Genomic DNA, 27,952 nt, shown 5'->3' on the forward strand with positions numbered 1-27,952 from the left:
TATCCTCCATAGCTATGAGATTCAGTGAAAGCGTGTGATCAGATGTTGCTGGGTTTTTATGTTGCTTTAGCGTTGCATAAGAAAAGGTCCCACTGTTACAGATGCTAGCACAGCCCACGTGTTAAACTGAAACAAAAGGAGGTTAGCAAGGGGTTGATTGTTTTGTTTGTGTTACCAGGGGTATGTGTTTTCATCCCTGTTGTTTTGCATGTTCAGTCACATCATTATGCAGTAGTTTCCTAAGTATTGAGCTGATGGAGAAGCACTGCAGCTTTCTGAACTGGTGCACAGCTGCCAAGCAGATTAATAGAGGGTAGCACAGTGTCTGATTTTCAGTATTTCAGCTAATCTTATTTGACCTGATTGCAAAGATGAGACTTGTCATTGCAGTTGTGAAAACACATTAGCAGCCTTTTCTCAGGAACTGTGCCTAAGAGTAATAGAAAAGCAATATACCCAGAATGGACCCAACAGATAAACTGAGGGCAGTGAGCACTAAGCAGAGAAAATGCATGAAGGGATAAAGAAACTGAAATACCAGGGGGAAATAATGAGAAAGCAGCTATTTTGTCCCTAGGAAAGGATATATAGAAGACTGAAACTTAGAGGAAAAGCTTTCTCAAGCTTTATATAAATGATGGCTGCTACTTCTGCCATTCGTGGGCCACTGTGGAAAGAGATAGTGAAACAAGAAGTTCCTATGGTTGAATCATAAGCTCTCCAGTTACTTCAAACAAGAAGTGCCTACATTGTAGAATAAGCCCAAGCGGTAAGGGAAGGCTCCTACTAGCATGGATTTTGAAATTATAAGTGATGTAGGAGATGAAAGAAAGCATTTTTGTAGCTGTGTAAAGAGAGCCCAGAGAAGAACTGACTGGCTTCTTACAAAGCAGGGAAAGCTGTGAAAAGGTAATGTAGAGAAAGCCAGCTGATAAGAGTTGCTTATGAAAAGTGGCTGCAAAGGAATACAAAGTGTTAGAGCTGCACAAAGTCATAAAAGATGCAATGCTCCCAGCAGTTTCCGCTGCTGAGGTATAGCTGAATACGCTAATAAGCAAAGAAATGGGTACAGTGTGAGAAATAGTATGATAGTAAACCTTAAAATTCTACTTTTTTTTTCCCCAGTCTCCTTTGTTCTTGATGTTTCTTGACTGTGTTTGGCAGCTGCTAGAACAGTACCCAGCAGCCTTTGAATTTTCTGAAGTGTACCTGACCGTACTGTACGACAGCGTGCGGATCTCGCTCTTCGGCACTTTTCTTTTCAACTGCCCCCATCAGCGAGTGAAGGAAAGCACTGTAAGTAGGAGGTGCTACCCCAGCTTCTCCCATCAGAGACTTCAGCTTGCCCTCTTGGGCAGAACATCAGCTCAGCTCAGTGGCATTCATTTGTATTTTTCAAAATGTCATGCTCTCTGTGGGACAACACAGCCAGCTCCCTGGTGAATATGATCAGAACGTCCTTTCAGGTGATCTCTGCACAGATATTAACTGTCTGCTGAATATCTCTTTTTTCTTTTATCTCAAACGTGGCATTATTTGTACTCCTCTAGGAAACAGATTTCTGACTGGAACTGATAAAGCAGAATGACAGTCACTAAACAGAATTTCACACTTTGGGCAAACTTGGAAATCTCTTGACATAATTGTTTGAATAGTAGCAGGAATTGGGAAAGGCTATGAAAAGTTCAAATAGTACTGCACAGTGAAGGTATTAAGAACACTGAAATGTGTCTCTGAAAACTGGAGCTTATCAGAACTCGGTAAAAAACATTCAGTGACCACCAAAAGTGAAACTTTGTCACTTTGTTACCTATTTTCTCTTTAAAGTTGTAGGTAACTACTGTAGAAGACAGAGCATTAAGAGATCATTAGTGTGTTCTCAAAATAACAGTGTGGAGGGCTTAAGAGTAAACAAACAATTCAATGTCATTGAAGAGTAATTTGTGCTGAGGAAGTACTGCCTCTGCATTGCTCAAATGGAAGCCAGGGTGCAGCTGTCTTCTCCAGCAGCAGACTGCCTTGCCACTCTATTGCTTTGTCCTGCAGTCATCTCTAAATTGTACCTCTGCTCTTTGGCCACTAGTAACACACTGGGCCAGAATAAAGAGCTGTAAATAAAACCATTTTCTTTCTTTTTTTCATGTGCCTATCTATTAATTTCTTGCAGGAATTTGCCATAAGCAAAAATATTCAGCTGGGTGGTGAGAAAGGCCTCAGATTTCCTTGTGTTTGGGATTGGTCTCTTCAGTTCACAAGCAGGGATTGCCTGCTCTTTCACAACCCCCTGTATATAGGAAAGAGCGCACCATGTGTCCAGAATGGAGCGGTGAAAACTTTCAAACGCTCGAAGGTAACTACAGTGCTGTCTGTCTGTGTGTGGGCTGCTGCTGTGCTCAGCCACAGGGTGCTAATGCTAGCAAACTGACAGTTATGTGGTGGCTTACACCCCCAGTTTAGCAGTAGGAGCATTGGTTCTCTTTGATTCTCAGCCTAAAGAAATGTTTTTCTGTAGAAGTAAAGACGTAAACGGCTGAGCCTTGTGTTCCAGGACATTTTCTGATACAGCCAAGTTCACTGCCAACATTTGCATTGTTTCCCTTATGGAGAAGTGATGGGATGCCACTTGTTTCTCCAAGGTTGTCAGGTTTTTTCAGTAAATAGCAGTTAGTTCATTACTTGCTGTTTTAAAGTCTAGAAAACGTATACATTTATTTTTAAAGGCCACGTTGTTTGCCCTGTCAGCCCTGTGCTAGCCACTCACAAGCTCATACCTGTTAAATGTCTCATTGTTTCTCTGGATGATGCATCCTGACAGCTCAGGGAAATCTGCTATTCAGATGAGCAGAAAAATGGAAAATGACCAATATTTATTTCTCTGCAGAAAAACTACAGCTCCACACTGCGAGGTGTGCCCCCAGCATTTAAAAATGGAATCATCAGTGAGCAGGAGTTCCTTCCAAGAAGAAACTCTCTGATCTTAAAACTGAAACCTGACTTTTTACAGCAAACAGAGGGTCAGAGTAATAGTATGGAACAGTACTTCAGAGACTGGTTTGCAAAGCCTGTTGATTTGCACGGCATCATTCTACCCCGTACCTCTGGCACACAAGTGAAACTGTGGAAACTCTGCTACTTCCGCTGGGTTCCTGAAGCCCAGATTAATCATGGGGGCTTCATCACTGCTTTCCATAAGGTGTCCTTGCTGGCAGATGAAGTAGACATGTTGAACCGGAATCTTCGGCAGTACAAATGCAACTCTTCCTTGCAAGGCAGCTGCTCAGAACTGGATCAAAGCAGGATGTACTTTAGAGCAAGCACTTCAAATGACACCTCTGGAGCCCCAGACTTTCTCTCCTCCTCATTCCCATTTTCTCCTGTAGGGAACCTATGTAGACGGAGCATTCTGGGAACACCTTTAAGCAAATTTTTAAGTGGTGCCAAAATCTGGCTATCCACTGAGACGCTTGCAAACGAAGACTAAGGTGGGTGATGTGGTGGTTTAAATGTCTGGGGAGAATGCAGCATATCACTTTGTCTTTCCTAACACTGCTAACGGCGGCACTGAATGCTCTAAGAAGTTTTATAGACAGACGTTATGTAAGGTTTGCACAAACACTTAGAAGCAAAGCGAGTCATGCTTCAAGTGGCACAACCTCCTTATCAGCAGTTTTCATCTGCTGGGGCTTCTCATCCCTAATTCCTTCTCTTTTATTATGGTTTGGCTCATTATATGCAAAAGAGCATTTCAATACTTAACAGAGAGGCTTGATGCAGTTGTGAATGGGGCGTCTGCTGGAAATACTTTCTTTCCCAGAGAAGAACTGAATTGATTCCTGTGTCTAAACTTGTCAAATCCAAGCAGTTAGGGGCAGTGGACACAGACTGACAGCTGAAATCTGGGAACAAACTATTTGATCAGATTGCCTCTTCAGGAAGAACAGGAATATGCATACATACATACATACTCATGTTCTGTGACGTGATCACCCTACCTCTCTGTATCCATGGAGGGGGGTGTGCTTCTTTTTCTCTCTCTTCCCAAAATGTATTCTTTAATGGCTAGTCAGATTTGTGATCTTTGTCATGGCCTTGACTTTAGACTGTAGGAATCAACTTCAGGACAATGCACTGTTAACCTTAAACATTTACTGTAGATATGGTATCCTAGTAGCTTTAGAAGTGCCTTTAATTGAGAGGAAGCAGTAGCAAGACCAATGCAGCTGACCCTCCTGCTTCCCAGTCCCTTACAGTACATTATTATGGGAAATTCTTCTACCATTGTTGCCTCTCTCTTCCTGTTTCTGGAGATAACAGGCAGCAGGGTTTTCCTCTGGAAGGTTGGGCTTGTTAGTAAGACTATTGAGCCTCTCCATTTTTATATTAAGCACCTCAAACACTCAGCATTACAACCATGCACTGATCCTGGTCCCTCCCAACAGCCTCATCCTGTTGCAGGGTAAGGCAGCTTTCAGCAGAATTCACACCCTGCTGGGTTGTAGAAAGGAAGACAGGCTCTATCCAAGTGGCCAAATCCATGAGAGGTGCTACTGCTGTCACTTGCAAGCAGATGCTGGAAGAAGAGTGGTTAGTGGTGCCTTCTTTTTACATACCTGCTGTCCACGTGGACTATGCAGTGGCCAAGCATTGCTTGAGAGGATTAAATCCAGCAGGCTCCCTCTGATGCAGCAGACTCCTCTTTGCTCTAAAACCTTTTAAATGATACCTCCTCCCCTGTATGCTGTGCCAGAAAAGCCCTCAAGCTTTATAGAGAGAAAAGCAAGAGTGAAGTACACTGGAGGGTGAAGCAATGGTAACATGTCACTCTTGTAGGTTAAGGCTCTTTTAACAGTGACCCTCTATTTTGTATCAACTGATTTCTGTCAGATACAAATGGAACCTCTATTTGAGTGCTCACAAGCTGAGGCTCCAAAGGCCTGATAAAATAGCGTAGAGGCTGTTCTCAGTTAATGGGAGGAAAAGTGTGTGATGGTGATACACAGCATAGTATAGGCAGGGAAGGACAGGAGTTTGAGCTCTCGTTTGTAAAACCAAAATGGTCTTCAGCACAGCCTATGTCCAGTGTGGAGTTTGAATGTCTAAGATAGCTCAAGTACTTGTTTTAGCACCCAGAGTGGCCTTAAGTGCAGGCATTGTGGTAGAAAAGTCCAGTGCATACAGAACCCTCTTTTTCCCCAGGCTAAAAGTGACCCAACTTACAAAGCAGTTGAGGGCAGAGCGTGTGCTGCTTTTTGGCCCTGTTGGTTTTGTGAAGATAAGCAGGCGGTCAGTGTAAAGGTGAGCTAATGTAGGGAGGGGAGGAGGCACATCTCCTTTTCTAACTACCCAAGCCCCCAAAGCCTTCTTTTTATGCAAAGAAGCTGCGTGTGTGTCTGTGTGCACACAGAGACACACACGTGCCTGTTACAGCTTCATGCCAGGTTGGTTCTGGACAGCTGTTTGTGAGGAACAAACGTGTGTTCACCTCAGTTGCCTAATTATGCTGCAAGGTGGTCTGAGCATGCATGTTAAATGGTCCACAAACAAGTTGTGCTTCTTTACAAGCTTGCTGGAGCAGTCATCTCACGTCTTCAATTCATTATCCAAATGTTTGTATTAGTTTCCTGTTGTGAATTTGTTTGTTTGGGTTTTTTTTTTTGCTAGCTTACTGATTTTTCCTGGCCTGATACTTGACATAAAAGACCTCAACCTGTGTGCTTAGTGTCTTTTGGTACCAATTGTTTTTCTTTATAAAACTACAGTTAAAATTGTCTCTTTTTTTTCTCTTTAAAGCTGTATTTTTTTTGTTGTTTAAAGGTACCAAAAATGTGTAAATAAAATATTCCACTTAGGCAGCTGGTGGAATAAAAAAGAATGTTTAGGCTACTATGCTCTGAGGGAAAAATTGGTACTCTATTTAACAGGGATTGTCTTTTCTAAGGAAATTTCCAACGCTTTTACATTTCATTTCTAAGATGTGTATAGATGCTGCAGATGGTTTTTATGTTTTATATATATAGCATGGGAGGAGGGGGTTAAAAATACTATGCCTTTGTAATAAACAAAACCTGTCTGAAGATCTGTTTGCCAAACTGACTCAAAAAAACCTTTCACACAGTTGACACAGGGGAGCTAGGCAAGCAGAGGCTGAGATGAGCACGGGCCAGGAGATGGGAATTATTCACCTTGCTCAGGAAAGGCAGATGCAGTTCTGCTGCTGTGTTTGCAGAGGCCTTGCCTGCTGTGGAATCTAAGCAAGCACTCTGTGTGTATGCATTCAAGTGTGCCTGTGTATGGTGTTTCTTTCTCTTTAAGCAGTTTCTTTACTTTTGAAAGACAGGTACTAACTGTTAATTATAACATTTTCTCCCCTCCGCACAGTTGCCATATCAGAAGTCAGTAGGGACTGCTCTGAACACCTATCTTTAACTTCTGTGTACAGAATACTGACATTCAAGTATGTGTATATGTGTGTGTGTATATATGTACACATTTAGCCAAGTTGAATTTCTGTTCACCATTTTAAAAAAGATACTGTTAAGCTCACGGTTGTGTTGCAAGAGTAGAAAAGCTATCAAGCAGCTTATCATTTTTTGTCTGTTTCTAGAAAACATGCACTATTGTGGCAGTTGTTATCATGACTTTTGTACTACTACATTGTAAACCACACAGGGTGAAACAGAGCATGCAGGTTGGGATGGTCAGTGTGTGCCTCCAGTGTCATCAGTTCCTGTGAGCAAGAGCTTACTGTGGATGTGGAGATCACGGTAGTACACCACCACCATTTTCTACTGTGCAAGAAAGAAATCTCTTTCATTCCAGAAATGCATTGAGAAATGTGTTTGTGTGTGTGTGTGTACCCAGGCCTGTACTTACCTGCAATACCACTTTGATATTACCTGCCTTGTATTTTTAATTAAGACGCAGCAAGTGAGGTGAAGGTTTCGGCTTACTCTCAGCTGCAAACAACATTAAAAACCAAAAGATTTCTAACCTATGTTTAAGCAAAGGATGAAATCTTAACATTTGCCTCTAACATTAAGAGACAGAAATTGGTACCTCATATTGCTCTAGGCAGTAGATTTCTAATGCCGTTGCTGTGGTTTAGAGTTCACCCTTTCAACTGAAACTAAAACCTTTGTGCCTGATAATGATTTACTAAGTAAAGTAGCAGTGCCAGGAAGCTTATAAAATCCTGATGCTGAGTTGTGAATGTGAAGTAAACTAGACTAAATAAAAGTTCTTACCTTTCCACAGTGAACTTCAGCTGGTTTTCTTTCACTTATTCCAACAAAAAAACAGTGGAAGTGTGTATTTGGTTTTGCTGTAGAAAGATGATTAATAAAAAAAGTGCACATGGTATTACTTTCTTGTTATGCTCTATTTATTATAGCAGCTGCTCTTTGTAAGGCAGAATTTCTGGCATCAGGTAAACTTAACTCACTATGACAAGGAAGCAGCCAGAGAGAGGATGCTGGGTATGTGTTAATTTTAAATTAAGACATACCCATAGCATTTTTGTGTTGGAAAAGATAATTCAGCCCTTTGGTTGATTCAATGTAATGACTTATTTCCAAATGACAGAACACATCGATTTATTTGGGACAAAAACTGACTCCAGTGACTGACACACTGCAAATGCATGCAGTGATCTTGGCACTGAACAACTCCTGTCTGCTAGCAGATGTCCCCTTTAGGAAAGGAACACACTCACAATAGAAGGAGTTAAATAAATGATCCTTTCATACCTAGCAGCACATTAAACTAGCATTTCAACAAAGTTCTGTGCATTACTCTACACCAGGGGTCATCAAACTTTTTAAGCAGGGGGCTGGTTCACTGTCATTCAGACACTGTCAGGGGCTGGACTATAGTTCGGTTCCAGCCCAGTACCAGTGGGTGCTTAGGGGCTTCGGGGGGTGGCAAGCAGATTAAGTGACAGGAAGTGCCTGCTTGGTTTCCCCCTCCACCCCCTGGCCAGGGAGGGTTCTGTAAATACTGTCCAGCAGGATTGAGGACCCTGGGGGGGCCATAGTTTGAGGACCCCTGCTCTATGCCCTCACTGAGCACCTGTATTTTTAATATGAAAGTGGGGACAGCTGAGAGAAAAGCCTTGCACCTTGCAAGGGAACTTGCATGACACAACGACTTCAGGCTACCCTGACAACATGGAAACGATCAAGAGGTGCGACACCACTATTTTTTTTATTATAGAGGATGGTGCCAGCATAGATTGCAGCTGTTTCATAGAATAAACTGTAAGTTGTGACTTCTCAAACTGCTTTTTTAGAGTGTTTTGTGCAAAAACTAGCAACAGGGATGTCCCAGGAAACCAAAGGTTTATAAGGAACTACTTTTATGGAAGCAGCAGCCAGTAGTGTGCCATGCTCGTTCCTTGAGACCCACTCACGTTACCCGCAGGCTGGGGACCTCTGCTGTCAGCTGACTCGCTTACTCTTGCCTCCAATGGCTTGCACGTGGCAGACTTCGACTGTAGCACCCAGCCTCTTCAGCTCACTCAGCCAGATCATCTGCTTGGGGGACAGGCGATCATTGGGGCCTTTCACTTCCACCAGCTACAACGAAAGGTGCATGATGTGAGCCTGGGCAAGACCTGAAAGATCATTAGCTCCCATAGACTAATATAAGCATTCGTTTTATGGCTATTTGCAACAAAAACAAATACAGATTTTAGCAGAACAGACGCCCTAACAGGTGCCAAATTATTAAACCATGTTCCAAAGTATAACTGTAAGAGAATGAGGTTTTTAGGCGAGTAAATGTCCACTAAATACAGCAGCACTGGTGAATGAACATACCACATACTCAAAAAACCCACGGCTCCAGCAGCTGAGATGTCCAATAGTCTTCTAGTAGCTGTTGCACTACAGGCACAGATGTTATAGTCTCATATATTGATGCTTTTGTGGAAGCGATGACATTAGCACTTCTTGCTAACTGTCACTATGGGTGTGACTGATGGGTAACAGCTGCTGGCAATGTAGTAATGGTAATTGAAGAGCTCTTCTACAATAGCATTTAGCCACCTCTTGCAGTTTCTCATTAGTGCCCATTAAGGCCACAGCAAAATGTGATGAAACGGCAGATAACAATCACCCATAACCTGCCACAGCTGCTGGGCCAATAAGCAGCAGGTGTAACTCCACCACAAGAGGAGTCTGTATGCATTGACAACTGGAAGGTTTCATACCCAAGGGTAAGATCAGCTGAGCACTGAGTATTTCCATGGTCTCTCAGCATACCTTAAAGTGATTAGTGCACGTATGCCACACAACCAGGTCAGGAAGTCCCCCTCTGCAATGGCGCAGGTCTTTGGAAAGGTGCCGAAACACCCCACTCAGAAACAGTCCTCCAAGGCAGGAGACCAGGCTCTGGAAGACAAATGCTGCCAATTGGATTTCCCTGGCCCCACCTTATATCACCACATCCATTTCCCTGCTCTCACGAGACTGGTCTATGGCCCAGCACAGCTTTTTGTTTAGTCACATACCTGCAAGCAAAAAAAAATCTTGGGTAGATGTTGGCTACAGTATTTTCTCTGCTCTTTTCCCAACTGCTACTGCAGAAGTGACTGTTACCAGAAGAGAGTAACAGGCCTTGGGATCAAGGTGATCATGGTGCTATGCCCATTCACCTCTTACGTGCACCATCAGTTTTGGCTCAGTGCTTCAGTACAAACTGAGCACACCATGACCATATATGATGTAAGGGCAAGCTAAACCAAACAGTGCCCATTCTGGACACCAGTCACTTACCTGAGCTTGCTGGAGGGAACTAAAACGGTCCCAGCTGACCAGTGCTGCTGCTTTCCCCTCCTGAGTGGTCCAGATGTCAGCAACTAGCTTTGCTAGTGTCTCTGAAGAAGCCGTATGAAGCTGCTGGAGTCTGTCCTCAATAGCTTCCCTTCTGTTTGCATAGAAGCTGTCAGTGTATAAATCCAGAGGGCATGTCTGTATAAAAAGGAAAACACAGCTCTGAAATGCTGCCAGCAAAGCTGCAATTCCAAGCATGACAGTGCTCTGCTGCTTAACTACAAAGTCAAATCCTGAGTCAGTTTAACTTGAACAGCTCTACCACATAAACCTTTATGAACTGGGGAAATCTTTGCATGTATTTAACACCCAACAACAGTACAACAAATGCTGGCCATGGCTTAGTCTGTGCTCTGATGATTTCTGCCCTGTAGACAGAGGTTTCCTTTAGTATCCAGCCAACAGCTACATGCTTCTTGATTTTTTTCCAAGCAGTAACAGTCTAGTCAGGATTTGAGATCAGCACCAAGACAGCTCAGGTACAGTGAGCAGTTTGAGGTGGGAAAACCAAAGCAGTGATGGAACTGGAGACTTCTGGCTAAAAGCAGAAAGCCTTGTGCTGATGCTGAACGCATCATTGTACAACGTAGCAATTATTCCCTTTTGAACATGCCTGGACAAGGCTAAGTAGTAGCTCAGTGCCTGTTCTAGCATCTCAAAATCAGATGGGGAATGCTGACAGACAGCAAATGTCAGCCTGTCACCAACTGGTAACTGACAGAGTTTTCCAACTTCAATTATTAAAACTAGCCATAATTTGTAGCATGTAAAGCTTTATCGAAAAGCCACAAGTTCACCTGGAATCTTAGTGTGTCACAGGGACTGTTGGGCTGCTGGTGTTAGTTCCTTTGACAAAAAGGAAGGATGATCCCAGAAGCATAAACATGTTGGGGTGCAGCAGGTAGAGGTGTTAACAAAGCTGAGTTTAAAATTGTTGACTTCCCTTTATAGGCTATTGACGCTCATATTTTAGTTATTTTTTAACTGAACACATACTTTTCAAATGAGATGACCAATGCTATAGTGAGGCAATACCCTTCCATGCACTACAGAAGAGCTCCAGTATAGCACATGTGCATTAAGTCAGATGAATCCCATCTGACAGGTAGTCCAGACTCACACAGCAATTAGATACTGCGGAGCCCTTTAGTAATAAGCAAACACTAAGATCTGTGTGAAAAGTCCCTCAGAATAAAATGGTAATCTAATCCTAAGATTTTAACATAGTTTCAGAGCCTACAGCAACGAATAAAAGCATTAACCAATGAAAGCCCTTCAAAGGTACCTGATAGGAATTTCTGAAAACATCAGGTATGCCATCCATGAAAATGATATCCCACATCAGAATACCATAGAGAGTAATGAACGTTGAGCCTTCCCCATGAATACCTAAAGAGCAAAATTCAGTAACAAAAGGAAACATTGATTTCTACAGTAATGTCATATGAAGAGGTACTAACTAACCATGATCCAAACCAAAACCATGCTATGGTCAAGGTTACACACAGCTGAGGTCAGCATACACTAACACTACAGCATCAAGCTGTAAAGCAATTTATTACTTCCACAGTTTGCCCACGCCCGGGCTAGAGGCCTTCATTTCCAGCACAGGATGACATTCCTGTGCCTGGTCACAAGCCAACTTTACTGTTCTCACTTCATCAAGTTCTTAAGGTAAGTTTTGGGGTTGTTTTTTTTTTGTATTACTTAACAATGTATTTTCATCTACAGAAATGGTTTACATCATACATAGACATATGGATATATACCTGCATGCATATGTCTGCACATATATATGCTGCATAGATATGCACTCACCACCAGATGACCACTAATCAAAAATACATTAACAGCAAAATGATTGCATATATAAAAACATTTTCTACTACATTTATAGAACTATACACACACATTTATACAAGTGTTGCCATAGATACACGTATGTACACATAGAAGTGTGTGTATGTATCTATATAGACATGTATCTATCTCTATATACACAAACACGCATGTATTTTTATGTATTAAGTATTAATATACACCACAGCAGTCTGGGAAGGAAATAGAATCACACTAAAAAAAAATTAATCTAATCAAATCTGCCCAAACCAGTCTCTTAACTAAACTGCTTAAGTGGTTCTTTACTGCCATTCTTACCTTACTGTACAAAGAAAAAAAAACACTATTACCCTGATCAAAACCATTCTGCTTGTAATGAGCTAATGCCAGCTCCTCAACTGAGCACATGACTGTGGACACACCGAAGTCTTCACCTCCCTCTTCATTATTAATGTCCTCCATTAGAAATACAGATTTTCCCATTCCCATCTGAGGACACATCTTTCCTTTGATAGTAACCTGAACATATGAAGAGAAATAGTTACTTTCCAGCATCACATTTAAAAAAGCTTCAGCCTAGGTATTTCAATCTCTCCTAAAACATATTTTCCTCCTTTTCAATTTTCCTAACATCAGAACTAGATGTGTTTCCAAAAATCAGCTGAATAAAATGCAACCTGGCATCTCCTTCAAGTCATTCCATTTAGATTTTACAAACCAGCAACTTTTCTTCAGGGGGGAAAAAGGTCCAGCAAAAAATCCTGGGCAGACAGGGAGACAGGTAGTGATAGAGCTGAGAGAGAAAGCAAGGTTCTGCTGTGACTTTGCCTAGATACAATTATCTTTGCCACAGAAGGGAAAAGAACGAGCTAGAAAATATCCATTCCATTGCTATCCCAGTGTATCACACTGCATATATGAACAGCAGACACCGAGAGTGCACAACTCCCAAAGGTTACTCAAACCTTTATGAAGAGCAGATATCGAGAGTGCACAACTCCCAAAGGTTGCTCAAATCCTTGCATTCTCTGAGCCATTAACCTAATGCTGACAACTCTGCTTACACACAGAATGCCTGGCCTGAAGACACCAGAGGCAATGCACTGATAGGATCAGACTCCTCAGACAGAAATAGTCTGAGAGTGTTGCCAGTAAATCGCTGAAATTTACAGCTGATCATATATTCAGTAAAGCAGTGCAAATGACACCAGTGTAGATCTGCCTACCTTGAGCTAAGAAGTTGACCACTTATTAAAGAAGCAGAAATACTTGTTTACAAGAAGCTTTTATTTCAGAAACACATTTGTATTCCTCTTCCTGCAGCAGAAATGCCAGAGCACAGCACGTCTCCCAGACTACTTTTTCTTGTCTGGAGAACAAAGCCCTTATGAGTTGTTCTTTCTCAGAAACCACCAGCAATTTTACTTACATGTGTCACATCCTCCACAGTAATGACTGGCAGATCATGAAGCAGCTGCCTGAACTGCTTGCAGCTTGGCGAGTCTCTGATTCGTAGGGCCCGCTGGTAGAGAGCGAGCTGATGCCCAGTACGCACAAATGGGTCTGCCAGCCCCTTTCTGATGCAGTCAACAGCCTAGCAAAGAGCAAGACAACAAGCAATAATTTTGAGAGACCTATGCACATCTGTCTTTTACTTTACCCGAAGAACTGACTGATTAAAGGGCCACAAAGATGTGAATGTAAAACCCAGCACAGAAGACACGGCCACCTTTCTTCCTCATGTACAGAAGTTTGAACTAGTTAAGCAGCCTTTTGAACTTGCAGGTTTCTGGATTCAAAATTGCACTAGTACAGAAAAAACAAATTCTTGCCCATTTGTACTTAAGAAATTGTACATTCTACACATGACCAGAAAGGACAGCTGGGTTCTGTGGTATATCAGGTCCACATTTTTAAGTCAGTGTCTTAGCAGCACAGACAAGGAAATGGAAGGATCAGGTCAGTTTCCACGAATGTACAAGCAGAACAAATTTTTAGACTCTTGGTCTACAACACTGAAGAATATTCATGGCTAAATATAGGCTCTGAACATTAGTTCAGATCATGGTTACGAAATTCTTTCTTTGACTTCTGGAAGGCACTTTACTAATTTATAAACAAGGAACTGAGATTAACCCTTCCTTTGTACAACTTCTACTTTGAAATCTGGAAAAAAAATCAATATGGGGATAATAAGATACAGAAGAGGCAACAACAGATGCTTGACAGTCTGTGGTATTGCTTCCTTTTAACAAACATAAAGAATTAAAATACAACACAAACCACAAGCATTCTCAATAGCGTTGATGAGGCATGGAAGAAAATGGCAAGCAAGAAAAAGTTGCTCTCTGGAATGTTCCTGGACTTCAAACTTCTTTTCTTTAACCTCTGTTTTTCATTGTCAAATTAGTTGGGTATCTTTGGTGCGTTTAATTAGATTAGACTTCATCTCTAACTTGAACTTGTTTTTCACTCTACTCACGCTTCACTGTGACTTAAACAGAGTTTCATTTTTTTATCACTGACAGTAGTTCTCCTTGGTATGTAACAGACAGGAAAAATGGACATAATCTCCCATACTTACAAATCCTCAGGAGATCAGCAGCTGATAAAACTACCACCTGCTGTTGCTTGCATAGAGAATTTAAGGAATTGCATCTGAGCCCTAAAATGAGCCAGACAGTGGCTTCCAATTTTCATGACTCTTGGAAAGAAAATATCTGAAAACCTAGTCCTGTCTCACAAGGAATTCAAAGGCAAAATCTGTACTGCAGTTTGCCATTTTCTCTGGCTCCCTTACATTGTGCTGTAGAAATCTTTCCAGAGGTGCCAGACAATTCTACAGAGATCTGCAATAATCCTTGTGCACAAACCTTGCCATTCCCACATGGTTGTTTTTCTCTCTTTCGGCTACATGCCAACTAACCACTTAGGACATTCAGAGATGGCTCACCATGTACACAGTGTTTCAAAATCCTGAACTGCTGGCAAGCTTACCCACCACACAAATAATGTGTTTTGTTTGTACAAACATAGCCTACTGGTGTGTGTCCTACTGGAAGCAAAGAGAGAAGGGGGCAAAAGCTAAGATTACCTCACAGCCTCTTCTCCCCTCCTCTACTTTCCTAAGAGAAGTAACCAGACCAGGATGAAAATAGCCTGTAACACATGCTGTCTAAAACCATTGATGATATTCTCTATCAGTCTAAGGGCAGTCAGGTATTGTTCTAGAGGAGACCCTGCAGGACCACAGAAACAATTTATATCTGCTGTTCAAGACTGATAACCCTGTCAGAGCTATGTAGAAGTAATGCACTAGAAACAGGATTGTCTATTTCTTGACCCCTTACAGTAGAAACCCTGTACCAAAGCTGGTCCAGATATTGAAAACAATGTGCTCCTCGCTGGCAACAGTTAGTCAAGGACTTAATTTTCTTCACTATTTGCTTGAAAACATTTTAAAAAACCCAAGCATTTAAAAAATCCTTCTGATTATGTTTCTTTTTCTCATTCCAGATATGGCTTCATTTGGTCTCAAGTACAAAAGCTTCTCATCTATTAGGCGAATTTATAAGACAGAACAGCAAGAAAGCTGCTGCCTGACAGCTCCATACAATCCTTGACACCAAACAATGTTCTATGCAACAAAAATAAAAGGCTAAAATAGTCAGGTCCATCAAGGACCAGTTTGTCTTAGGACAAACTGGTTGGCTGACCTTGGGATCTGTGTTTTAAGGAGAGCCCACACCACCATTCTTCTTATCTGAGATATTATTTACAAACGTGTTCAGTTCAATGACTACAGCGGTTCCAGCTTAGCAGCATGCTGTTGTGAAGATACCTTCTTAGTGTTTTTCAAGTGCTGATGTAAATTCAGAGCCAGGCGGTCCCACCATCGCCCTCTGCTGTCAGTACAATACACATCCTGAGACAGAAGGGCCTGCAGCTCCTGCACCGCTTCCTGCAGCGAAAGCACTGTTACTAATCGAGTTAAAAAATCAAGTTTCATTATACAAGTAGTTTGTCACTTTCCCTTCTAATCGCTGGGTACTACAAAGCACTGTCTCTGCACAATCTGAGCCCAGTTTTAATCTAGCACACAATGTATTCAAATGCATGAGTATATCTTAAAAACTCTTTAAAGTATTTTTATGTACACGTATAGGTTAGCTGCCAAAAATGCTTATTTTTGTCCTTTCTGTATTATTACTTTTGCAGAGGCAAAGTATTTTTTGGAATATTCTGGTATGCTTTAACATATAAGGACATTGGAGATGTTAGCATCCAAGGTGAAGAGGCAGATTCAATAGAATAGAATAGAACTTTTCTTCCAAGATTTTCTTATTTAGAAGCAGCAACCAAACCTGATGAACAAAGACGTCTTTAAATACCAAAACAACATCTCAGTATCAGTCTTATGGTATCCTGCATATGTTAAATCCCCAAAGCACAAGCAGAAATCACAACAGTTTAAAACTCCCTAAAGCAGGAAGAAAAACGTCTTTTTCCTTAAAAGCAACCTCTTACAGGAACTGTAGGAAGTCATGGCAAACACTATCACTATTTTCCAGCCACACTCTCATGTAAAGTAATGTACAGTGCTACATTACACAGATACTCCTATTCATATCACCACTTTACCTCATACATGTGAAGTCTCTGCAAAACTTCAACCCCTTGAGAAAGGATTCTTGTATACACCCAGCCAACTGTGAAACGTCGCAGACACTCAGGTAAAACTCTGTGGTAGCTGAAAGATGAAGACAGCTCAGATCAATTTAATGATAACAATTTAAATTCTTTAAGTTCTTTTACTAAGAATACTTATACCCAGAGCATTTAGAAAAACTAAATACCTTCTATATAAAAAATGAATTGAAATTAGTATTTTAGATGTAAAGCAAAGAGCCCAAAGGCAAGAAAATGGTTCAGCGGAGGTAGCAGGTACAAGCTCTAAGGTGCAAGGAATGGAATCATTAGCTAAAATGTTTCACCTGAGATGCAAGCCATTTTATTAGCAATTTATTGTATTATACTTTGTTACTGACAACTCATGAGAGAGTTAATTACAGAAGCACAGCTGAATAAAAGAAAACATTTTAACATGCATTTTCTGCCATAAAAGACATTGCTGTGCTTCAAGACAGCCCTCTCAGTGTCTTATTGAAATCAAACCATTCTTTTTCCACTGTCTTCAGTGTGAAATGCAGTAGACCTCCAAAGGACCCTCTGTGAATATTATTTTCAATCAGTTGCCATGCATATAAGCCAAACATAACACTTCAACTTATGGTATATCATTAAGCCAGAAAATGAAATTGAAAGAAAAACTGACAATGACTCAAAACCAAGACAGATTATTCCCGTTCTTGGACTTCAAGTGACCTTTCCTGAATGATACCCACTTTGAAGCTTGAAGAGATGAATAACCCAATGTGTTTTCCCATAACATTTGCAACATGCTTTTGTTCAGTGCAAATTTTACATTCTGCTTATTGCTATTTGTCTAAAAGCCATAAAACCAAACTATGACAGGGGAAGAATAAAGCCCTTGCTCTCGGGTGTTGGCCAACAGAAATGCTTTAGTGCTTTATCCATGCCTACCAATGCATTCCCAAGGTTTTAGAAAAAAAGGCCTTTTCACATAATCACTTAAAATCTAAATGCACAACCAGGAAGTTCAAAGCTTTCAGGAACATTAAAGCTTCTAAATTTATCAGGCTAAAATAGTATGACTTGTCTATATGCCTCTCTCAAAAGTACCAGAACTAATCATGTTAATACACTAGATAGTTTCCTACAAACACTGGGCTAGTCTTCATTTCACTACCTCAAAGAGGGGTGATTTTTCAGTTGGTTCCAGGTTTCTTTAGCACACATGTATAGATTATTAGCTTCTTCCCAGTTCCCATTTACCATTGCAGTGGCTACATCATTTGACAGATAAGCAGCAGTTGCATACCTAAGGGAAAAACATGTAACTGCATTAGGCTCAAAAAGCATTTATACTTGAAAGAAATCAATTCCTCTGCACAGTATCTTTTAAAAAAACCTTTCCAATCTCCAAAGACACTGAACCATGCAGCCAACACCTTGTAGTTACAGCAGAGTTTACACTAGCAGGATATATCATGCTTAAAATTCCTTATAAACGAGATAATGTATTTGTTGTTTTGTTCAAAGTCTATTCTTATAACCATCACAGCAGATGAAGAATGTTTTTAAGGCCAGTCTGGATGTGGCTCTAGGCAACCTGATCTAGTGGAAAGTGTCCTTGACCATGGCATGAGGAGCTGGAACTAGACAATCCTTGAGGTCCCTTCCAGCCCTGAAAATTCTGTGATTCTGTGAACTCTCATCAGCACCATGAAACAAATAAATATGCTATTTAGGTTCAAACTGCCACCTGCCATGAATTACAAGTCCTATTTGGACACAACAATGCATTTAAAATGCCTACACATGTACTGCAGCAAAGCTTTTCTAGAAACAAACAACTTCCACACTGCCAAAGCTCCTCCTACCTTATAAGATCATCTCTGTCCTGGAAGACTTGTGTTTTCCTATTTACAGTGTAGCTGGGGAATACCATACGCCCCATGTTTACCATGAGGACTGTGGAGAGCTGGCCTTGACCAGCACTGCCAGCTTCTTCATCCTCCATTGACTCAGACAATGAAAACAGCAGCAGAATTCGAGAAAAGATGGCCCGAGGGCCTTTACAAACTCTGACAGATTTCCCAGCCAGGTCTTTCACCCTGGAAGGACAAATAACATTATTAACATAACAAATATTTTTTATTGCCATTTATATAAATTTAAGTATACTGAATGACACCTGAGTATCAATTTGTTTTCCAGCCAATGTATGTGTAAACTCGATTGTCCTTGAAAGAAGCAGCTTGAGAAACTATATAGTGCACATAACTTCTAGTGAAAAGGCACAGAAATACATTAACCAATTAAAAGTTTAAAGGCCAAACTTGGAGGGAAACAGAACCAGAAGTAACTGCTCTTTGGATGCAGTCACTCCTGTTGTTATGTCAGGCAACACCAGCAAGGAACAAGAGGTGGTTTCCTGTTATGGCAGCGTTTACAGACCACACTTCGAGATCACTTGTTTTAGGGTATCTCCACTACAACATCTTCATCCAAATTTTTCATACAAGATTTCTGTTGTGTGCCCATGAGACAGCACAGATTTAAACCAGGGTCTTCTCTGGTCTCATGAGGTAACAAGTGCATCATCTCTTTGCCACAGTAAAGAGGATGTGGCCAAGCAAGTAACTCTTTTCCTGGAGGCTGATAGTTTTTTGGAATATAATTTTCATAGGTTTAGTGCAAAGTTTAAGCCAATATTCTGAAAACAATTTTGTTTCTGTTAGAGATACTTAAATTAAGCACCATGCATCATTATGTAGCTCCAATAGATAGCATCCATGAGAAAAAATGTGATCTCGACTGATGCAAAGTTTTTCATACTGAAATTTTCTATATCTAGATTAGAATGAGGAAACAACCCTAACTTCTTAAATTAAAACACCCTTACTTATCATAAAATCCCAGTATCCCATAACATGAGACAACTATGAATGCAGTTATGATCACTGGTTCTCCTGCAGACCACATAAAGTGTAATGCTACTGGAGACAACACCATCAGTGAGAAATACTACTTTTAATAGAGAGCTGCTACTGTATTTCAAACCCAACAAAGACCATATTCCTTTAAGGAAGATACTCATCCTATGAAAACTCCTAGTTGTGAAGCTCTGCGCACTAAGGCCTCTTCCTTAGCATAAGGAAAGAAGCCCTTACTGATTCAGATAACAAATAATTTTCACTGACAGATGAACATCAAGAATGGTAACTGCTGTAATCACTCTTACTAGGACAGAATGACAACTTAAACCCAAATCTGGACCCCAGACAACCTAGAAGCCAAGGGCTTCTGATATACACAGCTGTGATAAACACCATGAAAAAAAAAAACCCTCATGAAAGAAAGAACACTGTGTCTAACAACCAAAACAATCAATCTCTTCCCTTTACAAACACTGCCAAAAAGAAAGCTTTATACTAAATCATGAAGTCAACCACAAAAAAAAAAGGTATTATTGTTTCTCTTTAATTCTACTAAAAGAGCTCATCTTGCAAACAAACATCAGTTGCTTCAATAGGATGTACTGGATGTTTTTCCACACTGATTTTGCTTTAAGTAATTCAGAAACATCTCTATAACTTGGTAACTCTGGAGATAATCACATCCACATCTGAACACCATGACATTAGTCTGAGTTTTTTTTACATTGTATTTACCCTTCTGTTTGAACCCACTGTGAATCAAAATTTAATGCTGCCCTTTTTAAAATCACAAATTTACTAAATTCATTCCTCTCTTAAAAAGGCACCCAGATTGAGTGCTCTGAAGCATAACTTACATTCACCTGCAAAATTTAACTACAGTTACCTTTTTAAAATCACTGTCCCAATACCAGCCTGACTCCTGCTGAAGACTGAACGTTGTTTAGCCAACCTCAGAAAATCATCCACAAGTTGTTGTTTCTGACCATTTGGGTTTGGCAAGTGAAAAATCTTTGCCAGTGTTTTTAGTTCAGGGGCTGAAAGCAAATCCAACCCTTCACACAGGTCTTCCAGTTCAGATTCTAAAAGAAAAACAACCCAAACATTCGTATGTGCTACACAGACTCAAGCAACAGCTTGAGTACATTCATGCAGTACAACTTAGTACACCAATCTAGATTCCTCAAATGTCAATGCTAGCTTGAAATTCATATTCTTCACAGGTCTAGTTTGAAGGAATGGGTAATTAGGGAAAAACCTCTGCACCTTCCAACTGAAAACAAAGGGAGTGGAACATGCCCCTCATGAGGAAAGGCTAGAGGAGCTGGGTCTCTTCAGCTTGGAGAAGACTGAGAGGTGATCTCATGATGTTTATAAATATGCAGTAAGTGAGCATCAGGGGGACACAGTCAGGCTCTCCTCAGTGATGTCCAATGACAGGACAAGAGGCAATGGGTGCAAGCTGGAGCACAGGAGATTCCCCATGAAGGTAAGGAAAAACTTATTCACTGTGAGGGTGACAAAACACTGGATCAGGCTGCCCAGAGAGGTTGAGTGGTCTTCTTCTCTGCAGGCATTCAAAACATGCTTGGATGCATCCCTGCGTGACCTACTGTAGACAGTTCTACTCTGGCACAGGGGTTGGATTAGACAATCTCTCAAGGTCCTTCCAAACCCCTAATATTGTATGTATACAGTAATTCTGCTCAGTTACAAAAAAATACTGTTCAGAAAATTCTGTCTTCCTGATCATTAAACCTTTGCCTGAAAAAAGTGTGCTGCCAGGGAGCAGCAAGACCTGCTCGACAAGGGGAAAATGAGCCAGGAGTCAAGAGCAGCCAGAGCAGCAGCAGTGTCTCCACCAACCCTGGATACAGTTCCGCTGTGCATGAACAGTGTGGGCAGAGGAAAAGTTCTGCTAATAGAGTCCACCAGTAGCCCCCTCAAAAGGCATGACAATCAGTCTGGCCCAGGGTCAATCTAAGACAGAGGTCAAATGTCAGACTAGAAGTTTGTATCTGAGATCCATCCACAGTATATGGCCACAGCCAAGACTGGGAATACAGAATCACAGAATCCAGCTGGAAGAGACCTTAAGGGTCATCCAGTTCAACTCTCAACCCAGCAATGAAGGGTCAACACTAAAACATGTCTCTAAGCAGCAGGTCCACACACTGCTTAAACAATTCCAGGGACAGTGACTCCACCACTGCCCTGGGCAGACAATCACAGTGTTTGGTAACCCTCTCTGTGAACAAACACTTCCTAATATCCAGTCCGAATCTTCCCTGGTCCAGCTTGAAATCATTTCCTCTAGTCCTGTTGCTTGACACCAAGGAAAAGAGGCTGGTCCCCTCCTTGCTCCAATCTCTCTTCAGGTAGCTGCAGAGTGATGAGGTCTCACCTCAGCCTCCTCCTCTCCAGACTGAACAACCCCAGCTTCTCAGGCAATCCTCACAGGCCATGTGCTACAGGCCCTTCATGAGTTTCACTGACCTTCTCTGGACAAGCTCCAGAACCTCAACATCATTTTTGTAGCAAAGGGCCCAGAACTCAACACAGTACTTGAGGTGTGGCTTCACCAGTGCTGAGTACAAGGGGATGATCACCTCTCTGCACAGCACTGGTTGAAGGTCCAGTCAAGCAGAGGTGACCAAGGCCAGGAACAGGGTACCTGCAGGACAGCTCAAAGCAGTACTGAAGGCTACTTACTAGAGCTCCTGGACCAATGTGCAGAGGCTGTGCGATAAGGCTGGTGAGTGCAAGTAAGGTCTTTCATTGCATCTAGCCCCCTGAAATTTATTTATCTCTCCCTATTTCCTAATTTGCACTAACTGCTTTTATTAAAAATGTAACACAGCTCATCTGCCTCAATCCTTTATTCTGCTCCTCTAGTACCCAAGGTGAGCTCCAACGTGACACAACTGCACATTCTATGTGTAATACTGTTAACATTTATTAATGCTGTCCTACCTGTTTGCAGAAACTTGGCTTCAGCCAGTTCTTCAATTATTGGTGCCAAATCCGTACTTATCTCTCCATACTCTATTTTGTTCACCTTTAACCAGTTCAGCTTGCGTTGAAAAAGTCTCACATATAACTTCTGCCCACCAACTGCAATTTTATTTAAAGCAGGGAAGGATAAAAAAAGCCATTACATTCTAAACCATAATACTACGCATATTCACTAACTTATCTATAAGAATTGCTTTGATGCAGATATCCTCTAAACACATTTTAAGTATGCCCACACTCATTCTTCAACCAGACTTGGTGAAATACTACAATGCCAAGTAACACTCTTGACATTTTGCAGGTAAAAAATTACTATACTGTGTTTTGTAGGCAACAAACATTGCTGAAATGCATTTTGAAAATGCTTACCCTTTAAGAAATAATTTGGGGGTTATGAAAAAAAATGTTTGTTTTTAAGTTCCATTATTTTTCTTTTTCAGTTTTCTGTACCTCAGTTCCACTAGTGACTATAAATCACTGCTTCTCAGGCATGATTTTTCTGTTGCTTACAAGTTGGAAGGATTGAATAAAGTCTACTAAGTAGTGTCACTAGAAGTATGTGCTTGCATTTCAATTCTTCCAACTGCAAAATGCTGTTAAGCATGGAGAAAAAAAAAAAATTCTTTTAATATTACAGCAAAGCTCAAGCAGATCTCATCTTGAGCACAAATCCTAACACTTAACTGCAAATTACTTGTTAGGAATAAGTCTCTGCTTTTCCCTTTGGCATTTTGTTCCCTTTTCCCTCCTTCAGTGGCCAGCTCAGGCTCAACCTTTGACATCTCACTTTCAGCAGAATACGACATACTTCACAGTAAATAAGCAAGGGCATGGGGGCTTTTTTGTGATACAATAACTGAAAGACAACACTTGCCTGGGTAGAAATTTCAGATGTGGCACAGATAAGCCACCTTCCTGAACTTTTGATGTACCATGTGTCATGGAAGGGATCAGAGGCCTTTTGCCTTATTGCAGAATTTTCATTTGTACACAAAATTGTGGCTCAGAGGCCTTCCATCGAAAAAGTCAAAACAATATTTCCTATCTGCTTGCACTGACGCAGCTGCTGTACCAGCAGACGCACAGGCCTTGAGAGAATCTCTCTCTCAGAGAAGCAAAGACATAAACATGGCTATGTTTTGGAAAAAGGGTTCGAATTCTCAGACATGGTGACCACTCGACAAACATCTGCTGGGGGCTGACCCCTGGGTGGTTCCATAAGTTGTTTTTGGTAAGAATTAGCCAATTGTATAGGTTGATTACAACTTTGTACCAATCTGTAAAGTTAACGTGAGTCTGACTGAGTTGGTTGAACACACCTCTTCTGAAATACTATAAAAAATGTACCCACTTGCACCTCTTGCTCCTTACCTTAACTTAACTGGCCCCTCGCTCTCTACCCTGCTCTACCTGCACCTCTTTTGCTCGATACCCTGATCGCTGATCACACACGCACACACACGCGGCATTCGCATCGCAAACAACCAGCTCAAGACTGCACCGTTCCAGACAGGGGCCTGATCCTTACGAGCCCCGGGAGTCAGCATTCAGCTCGACCGGACCCGCGGAGCCTCGGACAACGCGCCTTAAAATTCATAAAGACTTTGAAACTTCTCTGAACTGCATTCGGGACAGTAATTGATAAACTTCTATTTGAAACTGAATAACTTCTCAAGACTTCAATGAACTCTCTCATATCATAGACTCTCTTCGTCATTCTGTATATTAAATCTCAACTACGAACCAAGAATCTACGCGGGATAATTACAAATAAGTTTGGGGAAGGGGATTTCTAGTGCTTATAATATTAAATCACTTATACCTTTTTATAAAACATCGGCCTCGCATATCATTACTTCAAACCTCCCCCCCCGCCCCAAACAAACTTTCCCGTCCGTGACACCATGTCTCAGTTTTCTTGAAGGTAAAGATATGAATCCATCACTTGGCCAGAATTCACTACCTACTGTATTAAAGCTATCATCTGACCATTTTGATACTCCAAGTTTGCAGATCAACTGTTAGTAATGCTACTTGTAAGTACAGCTTCAGCCAAGTTATACATAAAAATCTGGAGGGCTAGTTTTAACTTGCATCACTTCTGAAAACCTTGCACAAGTACAGCATTCAGACAATCTGTTTGAATCTTGTCTAAATATATGGGGCTTAAATCTCCATTAACGAGAGTTAAAAGTACTAAGCAACCCACAAGAAAACAACTGCCGATTAGTAACTAGCACTCTAAATACTGGGCAATCATCAAAGAGATAGCCATAGATCCATACCAAGCAGTAAAGTAACTTATAAATCTGCTGTAGCAAAGCTCACAAATGCCCCTTGGAAGAATTTTTTTCAAGGTCTATGTATCCAGCTTCACAACTTCATTTTGCAGAATCCTCATATGCATTAACACTCAAAAACCTGGTGTTAACTGTTACTTTTTTTCTGTGCTGTGAGTTTCCTTCCTTGGAAACATTTAAATGCATCAGCAAATAGATTTAAGAATCTAAAAAAAACGCATTATTAAAACTGTAAAATATTTTTTTAAACCCATCACACAAAAGAAAGATAATCCTTATTTCTTATGATTCTCCACTATTTATCATTCCATTAAAGCAACATGAGGAAACTTTACCTACTAAGAAGCCATCAATGGATACATCTCTTGAAAAAATGGAAGCTTCTTCCCTTAATGAATTTATCAAGTTAAATTGCCCATTTATATATAGCACTCTTCATATAAAACTATGCAGCAATTCTCTGTACAAGAGGCAATGTGAAAATCTATTTTGGGGTGAAAAAAAAAAGATACCTGATAACTTGCAGAACTTGGATATAACGTTCAAATCTTGCCCATCAAAGAGTCTGGCATCATCTTCATTCTCCAAGACTGCCCGCAGCACTACTAAAAAGTTCTGGAGGTAATACGGGTGACCAGGAGAGCTGGGCACAGAACTAACTTTATTTATTTTATCTAAAATGTCACCAACTGAACTTTGAAATTCTACGGTTTCCACAGTTTCTGACAGACTATCATTAATCTCATCCTTAAAGTCTTCATGAACTTCCACAGGAAGTACATCATCCTTGCTAAAGCAATTTTGTGTACTGCAGTCCACTTCTGTCTTGGAAGAAACGACCCCAGAATGTGGCTGAGTCTTGACTTCCAAACTGTTGATCAGCTCTGATGAAGTACCAACAGCTATATGTGTTCTAAATGTATCAAGATTATGTGCCACATCTTCACTCCTAGTTTTTTTGGTGTTCATTGTACTGACTGGCAATCTTTTGCCATGAATGTTCTCAGCTGGTAAGGATACTTGAACAGTACCCAGATTTCTGCCATTACAGTTGCTTATTTCTTCTTCAAATTCAGGTTCCTTCTTTGAAAAATTTTGTTCCTGCTGCTCCTCCTGAGCAGGCTGATTCTCTTTCTGAGAACTATGCCCAGCACAAATCTCATCATCGACCCAGGCAGCAGCACTTTTGTCTGTATTATAGACAGCTGGAGGCAAAGAATCAATCTCTTTATATATAATCTGCTTTCTGCCCTGGATATGTCGTCTTCTGGACAGTTTAGATGACAAGCTTCCCAAAGACACTACTTCAATTCTTTGAGCCTGTGGTTCACTGTTACCACTACAGACTGAGCTACTATTGCTAAAATAAGGACTAACCTGTTGTGCTGCACTCTCTCCTGTTTTCAATAAAGTGCTTTTGGAAGGGCTCGTGTCTAGATTTAGTGTTTTTTTTGGACAACAGGAGCTGTAATTACTGCCCACATTTGCAGCTGGGGGACTCTCATTCCTAAAAGAGTTCGGTGCCATTGGTTCAACACTCTTCTCTCCTATGTTTCTCTGACATGTTTCATCCATGTGGTTATTTATTCTGTATCTTGGAACCATTTGCCCACACATGGGACAGGCAATTTTGGCAGGGGGGACACTGTTAAAGAAGGAAAGAATAGAGGAGGACGCTGAGGGTACTGATGGTGTTCCTTCACCTTCCACATCTTTTGTTGTTCCTTTTTTTTTATTTTTACAGAGTGACAAGCTTGCTCTGGGTCTTTTAATTCCTGAAGGCCTACCTTCCGCCATTACAAACTTCAAAGCATTCACATGGCACAATTTCCTTCAAGCTATATTTCCTTACGCTGTGATACTCAAACAAAGGATTTTTTATGGCTGTGCATTTTCCATCTGTAGTCCTTACACTCCTTTAAAAGAAGGGGAAAAAAAAAGATACTGAATGAAAGATCTTTGAAAGAACCAAATGCAATAAGGATGAACACTGAAGGAAAAACGACTAACCTTCCAAGTGCAAAAGTCAAGCAGTCCTCAGCGGCAACGATCAACTGCCCTTTACCTTGCCGCTGGCCAGGCAGGCAAGCACACCATGCTCGTCATGCTGCTGGCTTCATGGCGCTGACTCCTAAAACGGGACACTTTGGCTATCTAAATGCCACGGTCACCTGCTCACGCAAATGAACACCTGAGGTACACTTCTACCTACGGCGCAGTACCGCCAGTGCCCGATCGCTGCTGTGGCGCTTCCGAAAGCGCCGAGGACATCGCGCTGACCAGGCCGGGCTCTCCCGGGCCTCTTCGGAGCATGCCACACCGTTCTGCACGGCGTAGGAGCAAAGGAGCTGCAGGCCGCTGGACGCGCACGCCTGAGGCGCTGCCGCCGCGATCGGCGGCACCTCACGCTTCTGAGCGCCTCTCCTCCCGCCTAGCTGGCGAGGAGAGCCTGCCCCGGCGGCACCTCACGCTTCTGAGCGCCTCTCCTCCCGCCTAGCTGGCGAGGAGAGCCTGCCCCGGCGGCACCTCACCCTTCTGAGCGCCTCTCCTCCCGCCTAGCTGGCGAGGAGAGCCTGCCCCGGCGGCACCTCACCCTTCTGAGCGCCTCTCCTCCCGCCTAGCTGGCGAGGAGAGCCTGCCCCGGCGGCACCTCACCCTTCTGAGCGCCTCTCCTCCCGCCTAGCTGGCGAGGAGAGCCTGCCCCGGCGGCACCTCACGCTTCTGAGCGCCTCTCCTCCCGCCTAGCTGGCGAGGAGAGCCTGCCCCGGCGGCACCTCACCCTTCTGAGCGCCTCTCCTCCCGCCTAGCTGGCGAGGAGAGCCTGCCCCGGCGGCACCTCACCCTTCTGAGCGCCTCTCCTCCCGCCTAGCTGGCGAGGAGAGCCTGCCCCGGCGGCACCTCACCCTTCTGAGCGCCTCTCCTCCCGCCTAGCTGGCGAGGAGAGCCTGCCCCGGCGGCACCTCACGCTTCTGAGCGCCTCTCCTCCCGCCTAGCTGGCGAGGAGAGCCTGCCCCGGCGGCACCTCACCCTTCTGAGCGCCTCTCCTCCCGCCTAGCTGGCGAGGAGAGCCTGCCCCGGCGGCACCTCACCCTTCTCGCCTGCCGCCGCCTCACCCTTCCCACACGCAGCTCCCGCCGTGGCCCAGCGCGCGGGCGGCGAACGCAGGGCGAACGTAGCGCCCGGCACGCGCCAGGGCCGCCCCGCCCCGCCCCGCGCGGCAGCGGCCCCGCCCCGGCGCAGGCGGCACAAAGCACCGCCGATGGCGGCGGCAGGCCTGGGCAGCCGATGCCGGAGCGCAGCGGCAGCAAGCACGCACCCCCCGGCCTGGAGCCGTGAGCTGGGAAGGGCTGGCCGTCTTTACTTTGGCGCTTTCTTTAACAACAAA

General features: G+C 42.4%; 2 protein-coding genes across 3 annotated transcripts in view; one reads left to right on the plus strand and one right to left on the minus strand.

The window, feature by feature from the left end:
• Positions 1 to 7,362, plus strand: part of MTMR10 (myotubularin related protein 10) — a 41,140-nt gene extending 33,778 nt beyond the window's left edge. Inside the window, exons 14-16 of the mRNA XM_064157459.1 lie at positions 1,126 to 1,296; positions 2,168 to 2,350; positions 2,882 to 7,362. Coding sequence (XP_064013529.1) covers positions 1,126 to 1,296; positions 2,168 to 2,350; positions 2,882 to 3,481 — 954 coding nt within the window. The 3' untranslated portion in view covers positions 3,482 to 7,362. The remainder of the gene's footprint in view (positions 1 to 1,125; positions 1,297 to 2,167; positions 2,351 to 2,881) is intronic.
• Positions 7,360 to 27,952, minus strand: FAN1 (FANCD2 and FANCI associated nuclease 1). Of its 2 annotated transcripts, XM_064157457.1 has the most exons (15): positions 27,657 to 27,952; positions 26,578 to 26,698; positions 25,080 to 26,483; positions 22,226 to 22,366; positions 20,139 to 20,334; positions 18,194 to 18,427; positions 17,500 to 17,631; positions 16,311 to 16,419; positions 15,511 to 15,630; positions 13,099 to 13,263; positions 12,020 to 12,188; positions 11,116 to 11,219; positions 9,774 to 9,968; positions 9,261 to 9,389; positions 7,360 to 8,573 (listed from the first exon to the last, which is right to left on the minus strand). In XM_064157457.1, exons 3-15 carry the CDS (start codon positions 26,362 to 26,364, stop codon positions 8,436 to 8,438), a joined length of 3,117 nt encoding a protein of 1,038 aa, XP_064013527.1. In that variant the 5' UTR covers positions 26,365 to 26,483; positions 26,578 to 26,698; positions 27,657 to 27,952; the 3' UTR covers positions 7,360 to 8,435. The 2 variants fall into 2 exon arrangements, with proteins under 2 accessions (XP_064013527.1, XP_064013528.1); XM_064157458.1 differs by lacking the exons at positions 7,360 to 8,573; positions 9,261 to 9,389; positions 27,657 to 27,952 and adding an exon at positions 9,409 to 9,508 and having other exon boundaries at positions 26,578 to 27,072.

This window comes from Pogoniulus pusillus, chromosome 17, assembly GCF_015220805.1.
Source record: "Pogoniulus pusillus isolate bPogPus1 chromosome 17, bPogPus1.pri, whole genome shotgun sequence".
Taxonomy (NCBI): Eukaryota; Metazoa; Chordata; class Aves; order Piciformes; family Lybiidae; genus Pogoniulus; species Pogoniulus pusillus.

Excerpts from the sequence above, each read along its gene's own strand:
- FAN1 (XM_064157457.1), bottom strand. The coding sequence starts at position 26,364 with ATGGCGGAAGGTAGGCCTTCAGGAATTAAAAGACCCAGAGCAAGCTTG. Across the intron at positions 13,264-15,510 it reads ACTTGAAAAACACTAAGAAG|GCTGTTGACTGCATCAGAAA; the intron begins GTATCTTCACAA and ends GCTCTTTGCTAG. Across the intron at positions 12,189-13,098 it reads CTGTGGAGGATGTGACACAT|GTTACTATCAAAGGAAAGAT; the intron begins GTAAGTAAAATT and ends TCATATGTTCAG.